A 14,621-nucleotide genomic window follows, 5' to 3' on the forward strand; every position below is an offset into this window, starting at 1 on the left:
TTAATCATCTCTGTATTTATTAAATGTCTGTTGAGTGTTTACTATGTTCCAGGTACATAGATATGAAAGTTCATGTCTTGGTTTGGGGTTAGAAATAATCACCAGATATTTCCATAATATTGTATCTAAATATTTTAATTCCTTGTTTATTAGAAGCAGTGATCCATGTTTCCATTGTACTATGAAAGAGCTACTTCTAATCTGAGGCCACATTGCATACATGAAATAAATTACTGTTAGGAAATTGCCTTGAAAAGAGAAACAAGACCACAACTCTTAGAAGAATTCTGTAAGTACCCAATTTATTAATAAAACAATATAGCTTAAATAGTTACGAGTTTTTCAGTCATACAATTTTACCATCCTTCCCAAAATGTTCTGCATTTGGTTGACATGTATTTGCAAGATTAGGATCTATAATTGTAACTCTGGAAATCATACAAGGCATTTTATTTGCTTGTTAATACTGCTCTCCCCTTCAAACAAACAACAAATTTTGCCTTGTGATTTACTTCTTCATCTCTCTGACCAAAAATAAACTCCACTTTGTGCCTTTTATGCTTGCAAAAACACTTGCCTGTTTCTCTGCAAGAAGATTATACAAGTTAAACATTCATCCTTTTGGTTCCAGACTGGCCAGCTTATATTGAAACAAAACACCTCCTCCCCAAACAATCATTCCAGGCATTTCTGCTTATAGAGTTTGCTCTCAGAAGTGATAGAAAGGAGGCAAGAAGTTCCCACACTAAGCTCAAGGGTCAACTTAGTGGACCAGATATTGGGAGCTGTGCTGCATGGCCATGTGCCACGCGTAAGTTTCTGTTGTTGTGGTTCCAATGAAGACTCTTTGAGGTCACTTCTAGGGATTGACACCATCCATGCAGTGGTGTGTGATGCCACTTTTAAGAGGGCATGGACTGGCCAGGAGGAGCACTTTCTAGTCTTGTGTAAGGAAGAGGTGTGAGTATAAAGCAGGGAGACTGATTTGAGGTGTGCAGCTTCTGGACTCAGTCTCATTACTTTCTACTGTTGCCCCTGAGACAGGCAGGACTTTTATGCTACTGTCAGAAAGAGGTGCCATTCTCAAGAGACTAGAAGCTGCCCTGTATTTGATGGTCTCCATCATGACATCCTTAAGTCTAGAGTCTCACTCCTCTTGGTATAGTTCAGGGACTGCATTAGCATCACTTGGAGCCTTGTTAAAGATGCAGAATCTTGGGTCCCACACGGACCTATGTATCACAATCTGAATTTTAATCAGAGATATAGACCAACGGAACAGAATAGAGTCCTCAGAAATAATACCACACATCTACAGCCATCTGATCTTTGACAAACCCGAGAGAAACAAGAAATGGGGAAAGGATTCCCTATTTAATAAATGGTGCTGGGAAAATTGGCTAGCCATAAGTAGAAAGCTGAAACTGGATCCTTTCCTTACTCCTTATACGAAGATTAATTCAAGGTGGATTAGAGACTTAAATGTTAGACCTAATACCATAAAAACCCTAGAAGAAAATCTAGGTAGTACCATTCAGGACATAGGCATGGGCAAGGACTTCATGTCTAAAACACCAAAAGCAACGGCAGTAAAAGCCAAAATTGACAAATGGGATCTAATTAAACTAAAGAGCTTCTGCACAGCAAAAGAAACTACCACCAGAGTGAACAGGCAACCTACAGAATGGGAGAAAATTTTTGCAATCTACTCATCTGACAAAGGGCTAATATCCAGAATCTACAAAGAACTCAAACAAATATACAAGAAAAAAACAAACAACCCCATCAAAAAGTGGGCAAAGGATATGAACAGACATTTCTCAAAAGAAGACATTCATGCAGCCAACAGACACATGAAAAAATGCTCATCATCACTCGCCATCAGAGAAATGCAAATCAAAACCACAATGAGATACCATCTCACACCAGTTAGAACGGCAATCATTAAAAAATCAGGAAACAACAGGTGTTGGAGAGGATGTGGAGAAATAGGAACACTTTTACACTGTTGGTGGGATTGTAAACTAGTTCAACCATTATGGAAAACAGTATGGCAATTCCTCAAGGATCTAGAACTAGATGTACCATATGACCCAGCCATCCCACTACTGGGTATATACCCAAAGGATTATAAATTATTCTACTACAAAGACACATGCACACATATGTTTAATGCGGCACTATTCACAATAGCAAAGACTTGGAATCAACCCAAATGTCCATCTGTGACAGACTGGATTAAGAAAATGTGGCACATATACACCATGGAATACTATGCAGCCATAAAAAAGGATGAGTTTGCGTCCTTTGTAGGGACATGGATGCAGCTGGAAACCATCATTCTTAGCAAACTATCACAAGAACAGAAAACCAAACACCGCATGTTCTCACTCATAGGTGGGAACTGAACAGTGAGATCACTTGGACTCAGGAGGGGGAACATCACACACTGGGGCCTATCATGGTGGGGGGAGGGATTGCATTGGGAGTTATACCTGATATAAATGATGAATTGATGGGTGCTGACAAGTTGATGGGTGCAGCACACCAACATGGCACAGGTATACATATGTAACAAACCTGCACGTTATGCACATGTACCCTAGAACTTAAAGTATAATAAAAAAAAAAAAAAAAAAAAGAAGGGAGGCGATAAAAAAAAAAAAAAAAGACTTGCAGGTGATTTGTGTACACAGTAAAAAGTATGAGAGGTGCTGGGCTAGATGACCCAGACCTACCTCAAAAAGACTCACCTCAAAAAGAAGAAGTGAATAAACCTCTTCTTTAGTAGAGAGACCATTCTCAGCAGGGAGGAATTAGAGATGACAACTGCAAAAACCATGTGGGTTTTTCTCTTTTTATTTTAAACATGCAAAATACAGTCCATGCATCTGCCATTTTAAAAAGTCTCTCATCCTATAGCAGATAAAACCAAGTATATTTTGGCTATCAACGTTCAATAAATGTTTCAAAATGCTTTAGAGTGTAAAGATAAGAAATTTAGCAAAATTTCAACAAACCTGTATAAAAAACGGATACAGATACCATTTTATTTCAAGGCGACATGCTGTAATGTAAATAGTAAGTTATTATTATCTGTGTTTCTTTGTAAAAAGTTAACAATACAAGGGTTTAACAGATCCAGGCCTCAGGGCTACACATGCAAGAAAAATTATCAGATAGTTAAAAATCACCAAAACGTGCTATTTTTAAATGTGTATGTGTTGTTTTTTTAAAGTACAGGAGTAGTAGAAGTATTAAATATGAAATATTAGCAGGAGTAGTATTTCAGAACTCTGTAAAACTGTGTGGGGAGTTCATGGTGCTAGTGTTCTGGAAGATTCATACATTTCTGATGAACATTTTGGTTTAATTCCTTTGCCATTGTAATAGTCCACAACTTGGTTTGGGACTTCAGCCAACACGCTCTTTGCCAGGGCAGCTGGAGATGCCTGCAGGGAAGAAGAAATCATCATGACATTGGCTTCTGGTCAAAGGAACCAGACTCAACCTAAAAGACTTGAGTCCTGCTCTGGGCAGCTAAGTTTCATTCACTTTCATTTATTCATTATTTGTCAAGGGTCTACTTCAAGCAAGAGTTGTCAGATTGTTGGAAAATGGGCCTTTAATTTCATTATTATATATTTTTATGCCTGCCTCAAACTGTAAAACTATTTACATCTGAAGATGAGTAAAAGTTGGATGGGAGAATGAATTGTTCTGTAGTTTTATTTCTAATTTTCACTCAACTTTAGACACTTATTTATGTTCCAGGTGCCACACTAGGGTTTAAGGGTCTACAGTTCTTGCCTCAGGAAGGCTGTAATCACATGAGGGGAGCTAGGCATGGCCAATATTAACCCCACTATGAGGCAGAATATGATACATGCTATAGAGCAGCAGTGTCACGTCACATGGGAGCTTATTAGCAATGTAGACTCTCAGACCCAACTCAGAGCTACTGAATCACAATCTGCCTTTTAACTTGATGTGCTAGTGATTCATATGCATATTAAAATTTGAGAAGCACTTCTCTAGAGAATCACAAACAGTGAGGCCAGGGCATAAAAAACATGGAGACCAACTTATCTTGGAGGCTTCTAAGAGGAGGTGGCTTTTAAATTGAGCATATTTTAATACATAGAGAAGGGGTAGGGGAATGGCATTTGACCATCCTAGGGACAGTGAGTCACCTGATGGAGCTGAAGGAAGTGTGTATGGCAGGTGGGGGATGAGGGGGTTTAGGGGTAGATGTAGGATTGATTGGGCATTTGGTTGGAAAATTGGCTTGAGACCAGGTGATGGAGAGTCTTGAATGCCACACTAATTCATTTAGCCTTTATTCTATCAGCCTTGTGGATCTACTGCATGATTTTGGGGCAGGGGCACAGGAGGACCATGTGATTTATGGTGATGATTCTGCAGCAGAGAAAGGTTGAGGCTGATATCATACACAGACTCTGGAGTCATTCATGCGGGCCTGGGCTTTACTCCTGGCTCTGGCATTTAGTAGTAACTGTACAACCCCTGGACAAGCAACTTCAGTGGCCTGAGCCTCATTATTAGCTATTATTGAAGAGATTAAAAACTTGAGGCAGACTTAACAAGTGTTTGAGATTCCAAAAGAAAGAGGGCTGGACTGAATACCACGTGACCTGGTTTTCAGTTCTTTCTTTTCTATGTGGCTTGCCACTTGGCCATTTAACTTTACTAAGCCCCGCTGTTCTTAGAGGCAAAAGAGAAAAGAAAAGAATTCACTCTATCTCACAGAGTCTCAAAATAAGAGACATGTATCTTTTAAGCAATCTGAAAACACTGTAAAGAGTTTTTCTAAAGTGGTCTTTCACATTTTGAAGATGTCATAGCATGATGGACATTTGTGATCTACAGATGTCCCTTTATTTTATAAATAACTGCTCAGGGTTGTGTGTTATATCATGGTCCATGTGTATAGCGGGGCAGATACAAAAGTCATTTATACCCTTTTCTCCCTGGCTGTTTCTCATTCAAAGGTTAGAAAGTCAAATCCTTTATTGTCTGGCTTCCTTTACATCTAGGGATAACAATATGACCCAATTCCGTCCTTTGAGATAGAAGTGAAAATTTCCTAGGGGAGGTTTTTTGGAAAGCTTTTCTCTCCTGGTTAAAAGTTAAAAGACTTTTTCCTTGTGAAAAATCTTTAATGATACAAGAGTTTAACAGATTCTGGACTCAGGGCTACACATGCAAAAAAAAATTGTCAGATAGTTAAAAATTACCAAAATGTCCTATTTTTAAAGGTGTATGTATTTTTTTTTTTAAGTACAGGAGTAGTAAAAGTATTAAATATGAAATATGGCAGTAGTAGTATTTTGGAACTCTGTAAAAGTGTGTGGAGGTCATAGTACTAGTGTTCTGGAAAACTTGTACATTTCTTTCTTTTTTTTTTTTTTGAGATGGCGTCTCACTCTGTCACCCAGGCTGGAGTGTAGTGGCGCGATCTCAGCTCACTGTAACCTCTGCCTCCCAGGTTCAAGCAATTCTCCTGTTTCAGCCTCCAGAGTAGTTGAGATTACAGGCGCCCTCCACCACACCCAGCTAATTTTATATTTTTAGTAGACACGAGGTGTCACCATACTGGCCAGCCTGGTCTCGAACTCCTGACCTCAGGTGATCCACCCACCTCAGCCTCTCAAAGTCCTGAGATTACAGGCGTGAGCCACCATTCCCGGCCTCAAAGACTTGTACATTTCTGATGAACATTTTGGTTTAATCCCTTTGCCATTGTAATAGTCCAGAACTTAGTTTGGAACTTCAGCCAACACGTTCTAGACACAGTTGGCCCTATGTCCCTTTCCTCTTCCTTTCTATCGTGAAATAGAATGTGATTACTGGAGCTGTAGCAACCATTTTATCATTATGTAGGAAGAGCAAAGGGAATCACAAAGTGCTGGCTCTGACACTATTGAATCACTGATCCAGCAGCAATGAGCCCCTCACTTCTAGCTATATGAGAAAAAATATGTCCTATTTGTATAATCCAGGGTTTCTCAATCTTGACACTATTGACATTTGGGGCTGAATAATTCTTTGTGTGGGGGACTGTCCAGTGCATTGTAGGAAGTTTAGCAGCATCCTTCGCCTCTACCCACTAGATATGAATAGAAGCCCTGTATTTGTTACCATCAAAAATGTCAGATATTCCAAAATGTTTCCTGGGGCATAATGTTACCCTTGGTCAAGAACCATTTATGTAATCCCTGTAAGATGGATTTACTGTTGCTTGCAGCAAAAAATATTCCTAAACCAGTCTGTCAAGTAGATCTTCCTCTGATGATGGTAATATTCTATTTCTGTGCTGTCCAATATGGGAGTTCTTAGTCTCATGCTACTATTGAGTCCTTGAAATAAGGCAAGTCTGACTGAGGAACTGAGTTTGAAATTTTATTTTCTTTTAATGAATTTAAATATAAATAGCTACATGTGGTTAGTGGCTACCATATTGGAAAGCATTGTTCCCAAAGGATTCCCCCATCCCCTTGCATCTCTGTGCTGGCAAGCAAATAAGGCTTTGGGGACATGTATTGGCTGGGAAAGGGTCAAGAATATGAATGAAACTGGTAATAACTGTAATAAAAGCTGTATTTATTAACCACCTACATGGACCAGGCACTGTCTTAAGCTTTATATAGACAACACCTTATCTTTGCAATGCGTGTATCAGTTACCTCATTTTATAGATGAAAGTCTGACGCATGGAGAGGTTAAATAACTTGCCCAGAGTCACACAGCTTAAAGCATACGATAATTTGAGTGTGTCTCCTAAATTAATGTGCTGGAAACTTAATTATCAATGCAACAGGGTTGGGAAGTGGGGTCTCATAAGAGGTCAGTAGCATGGGAGCAGGTTAGTTATCATGAGAGTGGGTTGTTATAAAAGAGAGTCTGCCCCTTGTGCTTTCCTTTTCTCTGTCTTACATGTTTGCTTATGCCTTCCATAGTTCTGCCATGAGATGACCCTTGGAGTTGCTGGTGCTATGCTCTTGGACTTCCCAGACTGCAAAACCATGAGCCAAATAAACTTCTGTTCTTTATAAATTATCCAGTCTGTGATATCCTGTTATACGAGCAGGAAAAAAGACCATCACATAACTTGTGCCCTGTAAACTCTAAAGCTCTGAGTTATCATGCAGAGCAGAAAAAGAGAGGCAATTCATGGGCTAATGGCTTACATAAAATGATTTAAGCTGCTACCTTCCCTTTTATTTATGGCTTATTGAAATCAAAGTAGATTAGTTTGGATAATGAAATGGCTTTCAAAATCTAATTTGAAATCTATGAAGATAAGATGCGTGAGTATGCTCCTGGTGTTCTTCCTTGGTCATTCACAGAGCAGCCAGAGACTTTGTGTAGCACAGAGACTATGAGTAGCACCCTAGCATTCCTTGCTCTGCCCCTAGCATTCCTCTTGTTGCCAACGTTCCTGAAATTCCCGGCTCTCCAAGGCTATCTTTCCTCAAATACTTAACTTAAGCTGTAAGCCTTTTCCCATGGCTAATCCTGTCTGCTTTGAGGTCCTGTAGCAACATTTTAATTCTTCTCAACCACCCACAGGTTGCTTAGCATGTGATTTTTCTGCTGGTACCTTTCTCCCAGTTATGCAATTCTCCAGTAAATGTCTTGAGGCCTGGATCCATGGTTGTATCATTTCATTGTGGTCCTAGTGACTAGCATGTGCCTTGCACAGAACAAGCATTCTGTAAGTGTTTTGGGGAAGAGGAGGAGGCTTGAGGGCAGAGGTTAGAACCTTTCATAGCTCAGTGGCATTGTGTTAGCACACAAGTGTGTTGGGGGGGAGGGGGGGAGGTGGGGGACGCAGAGGGGAGAAAGAGTGATTTGGGGAAGTTAATGAATCTCCTAGACAGTGAACTCTTTGATCCTGTTTCACTATGCAAAGCTATCACTGGTATTCAGTGATGTGGCTACCTATTTTGTCTGGCTGAAAAGAATACAGTATTAAAATCAGGAAAAACACCCTTTCCTCCATCTTAGACACGTTGGGAGAAACTAGCTTCATTAATGAACATAATTGCAACAAATTTGGCCTGCTCTACCTCATCCCTCTGTAAAGAATATTACTTCTTTTTAACTCTACTCCTTGCTGTCCATAGGCGGACAACTTGAGGGCTTAGTGCATCTCTTTCATTAATGAGTACCTTTATTTGGAAATCTCTTCCTAGGGAAACTTGAGGATGGGATATAACAACCCAATTACCCCTCATCCGCATGCATAACCCTGGGAGCTTGTGGGAAGATTGACTGCTGCTGCTGTTACTTGGAAACTCTCTCTGTACTCAACTCTGTAGCCAGGGATTGATTTTCTGCTCCTTCAGTGATTTTAATTACACTGCAGCCCTCCTTAAAAGTAGAGTAGTAATTGTGTGGCAGTACAGTTATGAACAGTACCTCATCATCCAAGGAGCCTTGGGATGTGCAGTTACTTCCCTATGAAGTCTGGGTAGGTCAGGAAATGTAGGGTTCAGCTGAGGCAGCTGAGCTGGTGATTTATCTGAATTCTCATTTTAAAGCCTGTCCAAAGAAGGTGGCAGAACAAACAGCAATTTCTGAAGAGCATATGCTAAAGGCTTTCACACTAGGACTGGTACCAGGATTACAGTCAAGTATGCATGGGGGTGGGAGGATGGGTGGATCATTGTTTGGATGATCCATTTAGCTTTCCACCTCTCATCTTTAATTTCCTTACACAGTGTAGGTGAGATTCCAGTGTGAACCCAAATTGGGAGTCAGATGTGTCTGGATATATCTGATAAACTCACTATGAAGAATGTCAGGGATTCATTTGAATGAGTTTTTGACTGGAGGAGAAAGGCTTTACCAAATAAGCTTGAAGTGGAGGGGATGGCATCCTGCCTGACCCAAATAACTGATTTGAGCCCTATGAAGGGAGGGACTGCCATGGAAGTTAATGAAGATGCTTTCCAGCAGGGATCTTTGACATATCTCACTGCATTAATGGCTCAGGTGACAGAGGGGACTCTGTAGCATGGAAAGGAGAGGACTCTCTTATTTTCCAAGGATACTGCAGATAAGCTTCAGGGTACTGAAGATTCTGAAGATTCCCTGTTGCCAGGGCAGCTCAAGTTTAGTCACCAGCCCTGGGGAGTGGTATAGTTGGCATCTGCAGCAGTGCAGAGGGCAAGGCCTCAGTAGAAAGCAGGGGCTGGGCATATGCTCTGCTCTTGGGTGGCTTTCACAAGAAGCACAAAACAAAAAAACACAAAGGCTATCCAGGAATACCCGTTACCCCCACAGAAGCCAAGATACAACTAGGATACTCTAGAGGGGTCTTCAGGACTACCATTAGCCCCGAGGGAGCTTTTATGAATTCAAGATGTCCTTCTGGGTGGTTATAGCTCAATAGGTGCAGGGATTTGTGAAAATTTAAAAAATGCTTCCTTCCTCCATGAACACAATATATCAAAACCTGGGAATGTGGAAAAATTGTTACCAAGCATTTTTTCAATGTCGTACTAGAGCATTGTCTAATGGTTCTCCCTCAAGGCCCTTGGGGAATGCAATGCTGCTTGACTGACTTACTATTTCTTATTGGTAAGAGCCCAAGACTGTAAAGTTAGGTATTAATTTGTAGAAAACTGATAGCATGCAAGTGATTTCTGTCCCATAGAGAGGGCAATTCAAAGATTACTTTTGTTTTTGTTGTTGTTGTTTTTACCCTCTTGGCCATTAATCAGTTTTCAATCTACCTTAGCAAACTTATTCAGCATTTTTTTCCCACTGACTTTAACTGTCTTATTTATTTATTTATTTATTTATTTATTTATTTATTTATTTAGAGACCAAGTCTCACTCTCATCACCCAGGCAGGAGTGCAGTAATGCCATCTCGGCTCACAGCAACCTTCACCTCCCAGGTTCAAGTGATTCTCCTGCCTCAGCCTCCCGAGTAGCTGGGATTACAGGCGCCCACCAGCATGCCCAGCTAATTTTTGTAGAGACAGAGTTTTTAGTAGAGACAGAGTTTTACCATGTTGGCCAGGCTGGTCTCAGACTCTTGAGCTCAGGCGATCCACCCACCTTGGCCTCCCAAAGTGCTGGGATTACAGGGGTGAGCCACTGCGCGCAGCCTTATATACTCTTTTGAACTAATTTTATCATCTTGTTTTGAAGGAGTTAAGTAAATCTTTGATGCTACTTACTATATTTTTATAGAGGATTTAGGTTTCTATCATTTTGGAAATATACTTCTGCCAGGGCACATGCCTTGACAAGCGAAACACAGGCTGCATTTCAGTTTCTCCTTGGTACTTTAGGCAGGCACCTTTGGGCAGGGAACAAGCTGCCCAAGTGTAGGCAGTCCTAGATGCACTAGAGATCCTAAATTATATGAATTATAGGGCAAGAATCAGTGACATTTTGCCTACAATAGTTAGCATGACTCCTGATCTATAACTCAATTTATAATTTTTTTTCTCCAAAGAGTCATGCTGTACATATCCTTGTTGTGGGAGGTGACGTGGCCCAGGAAGGGATAGCTAAACCAGGTCATCTCCCACAGCAAGGGGATGTAGAGCATAGCTGGTGTTGCTTCAAGATTGGTGGACCACTATAAACACTGGTGGACAAATGTGGGAGGTGAGCATGCTTTGGTTCTGCTCTTCCATGGGAAGTGCCCCAGTGTGTATATGCATACGTGTTTGAAGTTCCTGAAGGGCACGAACTGGACGATGTCTCGAAGAACAGGCTCTCCCTTGGGTGACCTCAGAATCCCATCGTCACCATCCAGCATCTGCATGTCACTGAAGTCAGCATTCCCTACTCCCACGATGATGACTGACATGGGGAGGTGGGACGCATGAACAATGGCCTCCCGGGTGTCGGCCATGTCTGTGATGACTCCGTCTGTCAGGATCAGCAGGATGAAGTATTGCTGCAATCAGATGCCCGATGATGACAGGGGGTGAAGAAGTGAGGGAGACAAGGACAATACAATACCAGTTAGACACCCAGGTGTACTCACTTTACATTGACCAAAGCAACAGTGATGACAGACATTTTTTGAGTGTCTGTGCTGATAGTCCTAAAGGCTTAGAGTTCTGATGCATGGAGCTTAAAGGTAGGCATGGCAATTATAGCTTAATTATAATAACTACCTCGCTGACAGTTACAAAGAAAGAGCAACAGACCAAGAGTTAGGAGGACTGGCTTCAACGCCTCATTCTGTGAGACCCTGGGATGATCCCTTAACTCCTCTGTGTCTGAGCTTCTTCATTTCTCAAATAATTTATATGATCTTCTTTGCTTGAAGATATTTAAAAATCTAAAGCTATGACGTCCAATACAAAGATGACTAGCCCCAGGAGACTACTCAGCCCTTGAAATGTGGCTAGAGCAAGCAATGAACTGAATTTTATATTTTGTTTAATTGTAATGAATTTAATGTTAAAATTGGATAACCAATTCAGTTATTAGAAACATTTTAAGTATGTTTGGAACAACTTCAGTACATCAATTTACTTTTTCAACTATCTATAAAATCTAAACAAAGATAAAGTATTTATGATGATAACTTAGTATCCAAATTGACATGCTGTAAGTATAAAGTACATGTGGATTTTGAAGACTTAGCACACAAAATAGAAAACGAATTATTTCATTAATAATTTTTTTATATGGAATACATGCTAAAATGACAATATGTTGTCTATGTTGGGTTAAATAAAATATATAATTAAAATGGATTTCTCTGTTTCTTTTTACTTTTTAAAATACAGTTACTGAAGAATTTAAAATTGTGTACATAACTCGTGTTATATTTCCACTGGATGGCACTAGTCTAAAGTCCTGCTATGAGAGGGTCAGGGTTGCAGTCTCTCCCTCTGAAGACCATGTGCCACAAAGGTGGCAGCTCTTCTCTAGGCACACTTGCAGAAGGTTGCAGTGCTCCCATGACTTCCTGCTTTAAATCCTGACTTCTGGCTTGCAGCCCGCCTGGCCCCTTTCCATCTGGGGAGCTGGAAGATGACTCAGCTGAGATGGGAATTGGAGGAAAGGTGCTGTACTCAGCAGCACAGGAAAGCCTTGGGAAGTGCTTTGGGGGCTGGAGAAGGATGACCCATTGGAGGTCATCACTGTTTTTAGTCAACATGAGAGGCACCATGATGGCCTTTACTGCTAAGAGGAAAGAGAAGCAGATTAGTCAGATACAGCTCAGGCTAAACAGAAAATAACTTTCAATATAATCCTGCAAGGTGCCCAACATTTATAGGGAGTAAGTGTGAAATTAAGCCATTCCACATTGCCATACTTCAAAGGAGAAAGACTGGATAGAAGAGTGACGTTTTGAAAACATCTAGTTTTGAGAATAGTGTACTTAAGGTTGCAAATAGTTTGGTAGTGCTGAAGAGTTTCATTTTTTTTTTTCTGTGAGCCTGAAAAAAATGTTTTAAATGAAAAATGTGAGCTAGAGATAGGTGAACTTCACACTATAAGGAAGACAGCCACATGTTCTGAATGCTTTTCATACAGCCTAATGTAAAGGCTAATTCTATTCCATGTCCATTAACTAACCACTCACCCCAGTCCTAGCTGAATTCCCGTTCCCAGGAATTCCCAATCTGAAATCCTGGTTTTCAGATTCATTCAAGTTGTGTATTTCCATCTATGTCTATATTTTCTGAGTTACATATGTTCACAAGGAAGTTGGCTTGAGAGTTAGAGAAGGATTTCAGTAGGATGAAGTGATGGAGGAGGTAGGGAGGTGCAGAGAGAAGTGGCAGAAAGAGGCAATATTGGTGGTTTGGGGATGGAGGGAAGGAGTATAGAATATACCAGAATCATAAGTCACCCTCTCTAGAGTGCACCTGGAAGACCAGGGCAGATGGCACACCCTAAAGGAGACTACTTCTGATTCATGAGCAGGTGGGCCCTTGAGTGAATCACACTTCTGTGTCTCCTTCCTTTATCCTCTGCCTTCCCCTAACTCCTGTCTGATCTGATCTTAGAGTTCAGGGGATGAATCTTCCCTACCTGATAAATGCCTTAAGAAATAAAACAACCTGGGGCAGACGCGCCCAAGATGGCCGAATAGGAACAGCTCCAGCCTCCAGCTCCCAGCGTGAGTGACACAGAAGACAGGTGATTTCTGCATTTTCAACAGAGGTACTGGGTTCATCTCACTGGGGAGTGCCGGACAATTGGTGCTGGTCAGCTGGTGCAGCCTGACCAGCGAGAGCTGAAGCACGGTGAGGCATCGCCTCACCTGGGAAGCACAAGGGGGAAGGGAATCCCTTTTCCTAGCCAAGGGAAACTGAGGCACACAACACCTGGAAAATCAGGTAACTCCCACCCTAATACTGCACTTTACCAAGGGACTTAGGAAACAGCACACCAGGAGATTATATCCCACACCTGGCCCAGAGGGTGCCATGCCCATGGAGCCTCCCTCATTGCTAGCACAGCAGTCTGAGATCTAACTGCAAGGCGGCAGTGAGGCTGGGGGAGGGGTGCCTGCCATTGCTGAAGCTTAAGTGGGTAAACAAAGCCACCAGAAAGCTCAAATTGGGTGGAGCCCACCACAGCTCAAGGAGGCCGGCCTGCCTCTGTAGACTCCTCCTCTGGGGACAGGGCATAGCTAAACAAAAAGCAGCAGAAACCTCGGCAGATGTAAATGCCCCTGTCTGATAGCTTTGAAGACAGCAGTGGATCTCCCAACACAGAGGTTGAGATCTGAGAACAGACAGACTGCCTGCTCAAGTGGGTCCCTGACCCCTGAGTAGCCTAACTGGGAGACATCCCCCACTAGATGCAGACCAACACTTCACACCTCACACAGCAGGGTACACCCCTGAGATGAAGCTTCCAGAGCAAGAATCAGACAGCAACACTCACTGTTCAGCAATATTCTATCTTCTGCAGCCTCTGCTGCTGATACCCAGGCAAACAGGGTCTGGAGTGAACCTCAAGCAAACTCCAACAGACCTACAGCTGAGAGTCCTGACTGTTAGAAGGAAAACCAACAAATAGAAAGGACACCCACACCAAAACCCCATCAGTACGTCACCATCATCAAAGACCAAAGACAGATAAAACCACAAAGATGGGGAAAAAGCAGGGCAGAAAAGCTGGAAATTCAAAAAACCAGAGTGCATCTCCCCCTCCAAAGGAACGCAGCCCATCGCCAGCAACAGAACAAAGCTGGATGGAGAATGACTTTGACGAGTTGAGAGAAGGCTTCAGTCGATCAAACTTCTCAGAGCTAAAGGAGGAACTACGGAACCAGCGCGAAGAAACTCAAAACCTTGAAAAAAGAATGGATGAATGGATAACTAGAATAATCCATGCAGAGAAGGCCTTAAAAAAACGGATAGAGATGAAAACCATAACATGAGAAATACGTGACAAATGCACAAGCTTCAGTAACCAACTCAATCAACTGGAAGAAAGAGTATCAGCTATTGAAGATCAAATGAATGAAATGAAGTGAGAAGAGAAGTGTGGAGAAAAAAGAGTAAAAAGAAATGAACAAAGCCTCCAAGAAGTATGGGATTATGTGAAAAGACCAAATCTACGTCTGATTGGTGTGCCTGAAAGTGACCGGGAAAA

General features: G+C 41.6%; 1 protein-coding gene across 2 annotated transcripts in view; it reads right to left on the reverse strand.

Moving 5' to 3' along the window:
• Positions 1-2,855: 2,855 nt before the first annotated feature.
• CPNE4 (copine 4) overlaps positions 2,856-14,621 on the reverse strand; it is a 736,278-nt gene continuing 724,512 nt past the window's right edge. The window contains exons 17-18 of one of the 2 annotated variants that reach the window (XM_010380265.2): positions 10,711-10,947; positions 2,856-3,452 (exon numbers count right to left, since the gene is read on the reverse strand). In XM_010380265.2, the coding sequence (XP_010378567.1) occupies positions 3,318-3,452; positions 10,711-10,947 (372 nt within the window). In that variant the 3' untranslated portion in view covers positions 2,856-3,317. The remainder of the gene's footprint in view (positions 3,453-10,710; positions 10,948-14,621) is intronic. The other variant, XM_010380256.2, reaches the window with a different exon arrangement.

Source organism: Rhinopithecus roxellana, chromosome 1 (assembly GCF_007565055.1).
Source record: "Rhinopithecus roxellana isolate Shanxi Qingling chromosome 1, ASM756505v1, whole genome shotgun sequence".
In the NCBI taxonomy this organism is placed as follows: Eukaryota; Metazoa; Chordata; class Mammalia; order Primates; family Cercopithecidae; genus Rhinopithecus; species Rhinopithecus roxellana.